At 43.2% G+C, this 6,322-nt stretch overlaps 1 protein-coding gene across 1 annotated transcript; it reads left to right on the forward strand.

Moving 5' to 3' along the window:
- On the forward strand, nt 1-6,019 carry ppp1r3ab (protein phosphatase 1, regulatory subunit 3Ab). The gene is made up of 4 exons (XM_029668464.2): nt 1-848; nt 1,161-1,213; nt 1,337-1,425; nt 2,447-6,019. Exons 1-4 carry the CDS (start codon nt 61-63, stop codon nt 5,441-5,443), a joined length of 3,927 nt encoding a protein of 1,308 aa, XP_029524324.2. The 5' UTR covers nt 1-60; the 3' UTR covers nt 5,444-6,019.
- Nucleotides 6,020-6,322: the final 303 nt, after the last annotated feature.

Consider the following 6,322-nt stretch of genomic DNA (forward strand, 5'->3'; position numbering starts at 1 on the left):
CAGAGAGAAGCAGAGAACTTGGCTCTGCGATTCCCCTTCACTCTGTCACTAGACAGCCCAATGGAGTCTGCTGCGGCTGAACCAAGACCCACTGGGGTCAGCAGCCTCTTGGGTGTCCCAGGGCTCATCACCTGGGACGGGAACGAGGCGATTGATGCGGAGGTGATCGGTGGCATCAGGCCCAGGTCCTCCCCTCTTCCACGGAGAAGGAGCTCCAGTGACTTAAAGGACTGTGAGCTCGAGCTGACGCCGTCAAGCTCCAGGAGGGTGTCCTTTGCGGATGCCCTCGGCCAAAACCTGGTGAACGTGAAAGAGTTTGACTCGTGGGACATAACCATCCCGCTGAATTTCGACGCCCTTGAGGGAGAGAAAGAGGTAGAGGAATACTACTTGTCCTCCTTATACACTCCTCCACCGTCCGAAGAAGCCATGGTCCTGAGGGTTCAGGAGCAGAAGCTAGAGCTGGAGAGCATTGAGTTACTCCGTGGGACTACGATACTGAGGGGCGTGGTCCGTGTTCTCAATGTCTCATTTGATAAGATGGTGTACATCCGCACCTCTCTGGATGCCTGGGTCACGCACTTTGACCTGCTGGCAGAGTTCATACCAGGGTCCAGCAATGGAGACACTGACTGCTTCTCCTTCAAGCTCACCCTGGTGCCCCCCTTTGGGGAAAAGGGGGCCAGAGTGGACTTCTGTCTCCGGTATGAGACCCCTGTTGGGACTTTCTGGGCCAACAATAGTGACCGGAACTATGTGATGTTTTGTCACCAGAAAGTCAAAGAGCTGAAAGATAAAGCACAACAATACGAAAACGGGCGTAGGAAAAGCATCCTGAAAGCCAACATGTGAGGATGATCAGATTAATCAAAACAGGCTTGTTTTGAGTGTGTGTAGATTGCTGGAATGATTGAATGCTACAGCAGTACGTTTCTGAAAATGTGTGGTCCAGTCTAGTGGTCCAGTCATGTGAAAGCTTTGATGCTTTCACATTGATAATGCTTCGCCTCAAAATACACCGTTTTACATATATCTAGATATATTTGCTTCCTAAAAATAAGCCAACTTGCAGTTTATTATGAAATTATGATTTTTACAGTAAATGTTGGGCAATTGTTGTTGGGGCTTTTTTCCTGAGCTTTGGTTTAATTTATTTACAGTCATGAATTTCCCTGTGACGAAAACTGGTCATCAATCAGTGATGAATCGTCAGGTAATCATTCATTGTACTAAATCATTAAAAAAGTTAAATAACTCGTCCATACACTAAAATCAATTACATTAAATCAGTTACATTAAATCATTAACTCATGTAAATGATGATTTTTCTCTCTAGATGTAAACAAACGTGGAGGAGCGATGACTAGCGTGAACATCTCTGAGTCTCAGTCAGGAGCACTCGAAGATGATCATCAGAAATTACTGGTGAGTAACACCTGCAGCATTTGGATTTCAGAACTTTTACAGATGAGTCATGTATCCATGGTTTTCTTACAACATACGCATTTGTGATACATAGCTTGACATAACTTTTGTGTACTTGTTATTGTGGCCTTCAATGATGATTCAATGATGATTAATGCAAGGTTTAATTGCATTTTTATGTAATCTACAGTAAATGGCATGGTAAAATGCAATGGTTAGGCTTAAAGCTGCAATATGTAACTTTTTGAGCGACCCACTAAATTCACATAGAACTGTGTGTTATAGATCTGTCATGCTCATTGAAAGCAAGTATAAGAAGCGGTAGACCTGTTCTATGTGCTCTATGTTTCGTTTTTGTGTCTTTTGCTTTTGGTTTTGTATACCAGCTGAAAATGCCATGTTTTTGGTTATGGAAAATATATTTCACAGCAGTTTGGATGGTACAATGATTCTCTACACTAAACTTGCTTATTTTGTCACATAAATTGAAATTAAGTGAATTATTAGAATTTTAGCAACCAGGAAATGGAGGAGTGATTTCTTTATAGGTCATCTTTAAACAGCTTGAGGTGACCTCAGAAACAGGAGACAGTGAACCCTGTTGCTCTTTCTCAATATGTCATGTGATCACTGATGTCCGAGCCCTAGTAGTCACTACTTTAACATACTGTACTAGTTGCATATTTATGACACTTGAGTCAAATGCCAAGTATTTATATATATTCCATGACAGGAGCTTAGAGATGTCTTACATGGTCACATGAGTGACTAAGCAACACATTGCAATGGCTACATTACAATCTCAAATATTCAAATGTTACTGGCCAGAGGCCAGTGCTCATGTGAGATTTGGTTTGGGGTGCCAAAATTAAATGTCTAAAAATATATTTTGGCTTGGTCATGAGCAATATTTAATCTGAATGTGCCAATCTAAATGTCATCATCCCCAAACTAGCCTAACAATTGAGGAGGCATTGTGTGAGAAAGCTCAATTGAATCTATCCTTCTTGCTGTTTGACAGATTGAGAGCAGCCAAAACTCCAGCCGTAGAAACCGACGAAAGGCAGCACGATTGGTGAAGGTGCAGGACTACTTCATTCAGAGAGAGGATGAGACCCAAGAGAAAGAGAAGGGAGCAGTGGAACCATCACAGATCCCACAGGAAAGCACATTCCCACAGGAAACACCTTCAAATGGGCCTGTGGTACAACCACTGCCACCACAGCACAGGAAAAAGTTTGGGCTGCAGGCGACTTCAGATTCTCTAGCTACGTGCAACAAATTGTCTCCTGGTCTCAGGGACAGCACGTCTTGTGAGGAGTCAGTGAAACCTGAGAACATAGACTCAATGGTCAGCTCAGCCCCATCCGAGCTGGGAGAGGAACATGCCTCACCGATCCCCAGCAACAAGTCAGATTTAACTGATCAACCCGCTGCTCTGTACCAAAATGGTGATACGTCTGTTTCTAAAGTGGAAGGAAGTGCTCTGATGCAGATGGAACCTGAGAAGGGTGGATCTGCCATCAGCACAGAAGGAACACGTTCAGATAACACTGTGAGCTTGGAGAACAGCACAGCAGGCTCAGTCCCAGGCAGCCAGACCAATTGCTTTACGTTTGGAAATGTTGTGGCCCCACTATACTGTCAGGTATTTGGTAGAGTGGTGAGCGAGAGCCAGAGCTCAACCGATATTGGGAATCGAACAAGGGGGACATTGCATGGAAGGGATTCAACAGCCTGTACAGTCCAGAGTTACGTAGAAACTCACTCCTGTGTTTCAGCTGATACCCACGGGACACCTGAAGAAAAGCCTGTAGATCAACAGCAATATCTTGAATCAAACCAAGGACAGTTCATCTTTGGATTAAGTGCAGAAAAAGAGTCTGAACTTGAACCTCTGTCAGAAAAGGCAGGAGGTTTTCCCAGGGCTCACACTGCCCTGCACACTGCTGCTGCTCTCAGGGCACAAATCCCCAAAGAGGACTCAGGCCTCCAGGGGCCTGAAGAGAACATTCTGCCTCCCCAGTCCCAGATCCACCAGGACAGCGAGTTTTTCCAGACACAACCCCCATTACCAAACACAACACTTTCACAAACTCCTCCAGACACAACACTTTCCCAAACACAAACATTGATAGACACAACACAAGGCCGTCTCTTACAGTCACAAACTGAAATGGGGTCTAAACATGTCTCTGCTGAAATGAATATGCAGGGGTACAGTGGTGGATATGAGAGACCTGATGAGTCAGAGGAAATGGAGAACCCTTCCCCAGCCAACACTGACGAATGGTCAACAGGCACATTCACAGAATTAGTAGGCACATATATAGCCATGCTAGAGCCTGTGTATGCTGACCAAAAGGTTTTCACTTCAACAAAGGTGGAGGAAAAGATCCCCACTGAGCACAAAAGCGTAGCTGTGACCTGTACAGACACACTGGAGGAAGAAACCAGTGGGACAATGTTAAAAGAGGATCCCATTGTCATTAAGGGTTGGACATCATTGGAGAAGTTGATGAGAAAACAAACGGATCAAGTGAAGGGTGAACCATCAGTTGAAGTGTCAAACACCTTTGGTGATGAAGAAAACAGGCATTCTATTGACAGTAAGGTTTATAGTGAGGAAGAAGGCGAGATGACAAACTATGTGAGGGATGATTATGATGAAGACACTGACAAGGTCCCAATGTCCAAAGAAGAAGATATTCATAAGGAAGATGACCTGGTCATTGTGAAAAATAAGGAGGATTTAGTTCCTACAGAGAACGAGAAAGGTCCAAGTGATGGACAACCATTGCTGATGAACAATATAATAGAAAAAGACTGGGAGGGGACTGTGGAAGAGGAAGAGGAGGAGATGATGGGGGAATATGTGGAAGAGGGCGAATGGGAAGAAGAGAAAGTAGAAGTGGAGATGATGGCTGGGGAAAGGGAGTTGGAGGTAGGGGAGGTGGAGGCAACAGAGGAAGAAGTGGAGAAGGAGGTGACCAAGGAGGAGTTGGCAGTAGAAGAGGTGGATAAGGACAAAGAAGAAATTATGTTATGGGAAAAGGTACAAGGAAGGGTGGAGGAAGAGCTGGTGAAAGGAGAGGAGGAAATAGAGAAAGAAATGGAGGACGAGATGGTTGTTGAAGAAGAACTGGAGGAATTAGAGGAGGGGGATGTGAAATGGATAGAGTGGGAGGAAGAGGAGATTGTAGAGGAAGAGAAGGAGGAGGAAGCAGAGAAAGACAAAGTAGATGTAGAATTACTCGGTGATCAAAATGAATTGGTGGATGAGTTAAGCAAGCCAATGGGCAATCCTTGTGAGGGTAAGGGGGGTGAGAGCACAAATGTAAATGTTGCAGAAAAATCAGGCCCAGAAGAAAATACATTAAAGACGGATGAAGTGTCAAATATTTGCTACAATGACGTAACGCCGGACACCAATCATCTTGGAGGAGAGGAAATGGATTCCATCAAAGGAGACGGGGAATCCTACATTCAAACAGATGAACCTGCCCATGAGAAAGAGGGTGAAGGTGGGGCTGAGGCGGACAACGCGTCCACAGAGTCCCCGTCAGATGATGAGATGGAGCTGTACATGCACAGTCTGAGGGCTGCACAGAAGCAGCGAAACAAGGACCCGAGTCTTGGGAAACGGCCCTCGATAAGTAGAAGAGGCAGCAGGCTGTCCATGCCGTCCATCAGTGAGTCTGTGGATGAGGCAAGCAACCAGGATGATCAGCCAGACACGGTGTCTGTGGAGCATCAATCTACAAGTGCAGTGCCCGTTGTGGAGGGAGGGCAGGATAGCACCAGGAGCAATGTCATGTGGTGGAGAGAAACATTTTCTTGGCATAATCTCTCAAAAGCACTGTTATACACCGTCCTGTTTGTGGTTTTTTTTTTTGCTGCTTACCATTATGACTTTCTGGCCTGTTTCAGTCTTTACTTGTTATCTGTGATCTGGCTGGTTTGTCAGGGGGAGAAACCGGCGATGAAAGGAAATAATAGAATAGGTCGAGACCCGTGAAAATATATGTCAGTGTTTATAAAGTGCTCCACAATTAAGTTAAATCATTTTTCATTATATGCCTCATCTGAGAATACATGAACTCGCAAATGCCAAAAGTGTAAAACGATTGGTGTGTAGCATACTGCAAAGAGTATCATGTAAATGTACGTTAAAGTCAGTATATGCATTGTTCTATCCAAATTCCATCAAGAAATACTGTGTGTATATATATATATATATATATATATTAGAACATTCTTATTAAAATGATATTAACAGGCAAGGATATTATCCTTTAATTAGCTATACTCTTATGAGCGTCACCTAGATCAAGGCAGACCCTTTTTCAAGTTCAATGGAGCACACAATAATATTATTTTTCTAATAGAATGTTATGTGCCTTTTCTACACATTGGCCATACAATTGATGCATCTTGGCAGCATGTATGTTATTTGAACACATTAGTTCAAAGCCTTACGTTCAAACAACACACCAGTTACAAAGCTGTGGACCATTGCTTAGATGGATTATTGATTTTAACAACTTTTATTGCATTATTGTATTTGGTGTAAATTAAACTGATTTTAAAACAGTCTAAATTAGATTTATTTTGTACCAGATGCCTCCAGATTCATAATATCAATTTACAGTATGTTATTACTTTGTTATTTAATAAATAAATAGGCTTAACAAAAACTATTATATCTATGAAGCGCTTTTCTGATAACAGCAGTAGAAGAAAAAAACGTTAATTTCCTGCAATCTTTCAACAAATAATATAATTGACCACATGTGTATTTACAGTACCCTGGGGGACATTTAAAAAAAACATGTAGACATTTCCCACAATGTGAAGTATACTGCATGCAGGACTTTTGTGATGAAGCAGGGGCGGA

This window comes from Oncorhynchus nerka, linkage group LG9a (genome assembly GCF_034236695.1).
Source record: "Oncorhynchus nerka isolate Pitt River linkage group LG9a, Oner_Uvic_2.0, whole genome shotgun sequence".
Taxonomy (NCBI): Eukaryota; Metazoa; Chordata; class Actinopteri; order Salmoniformes; family Salmonidae; genus Oncorhynchus; species Oncorhynchus nerka.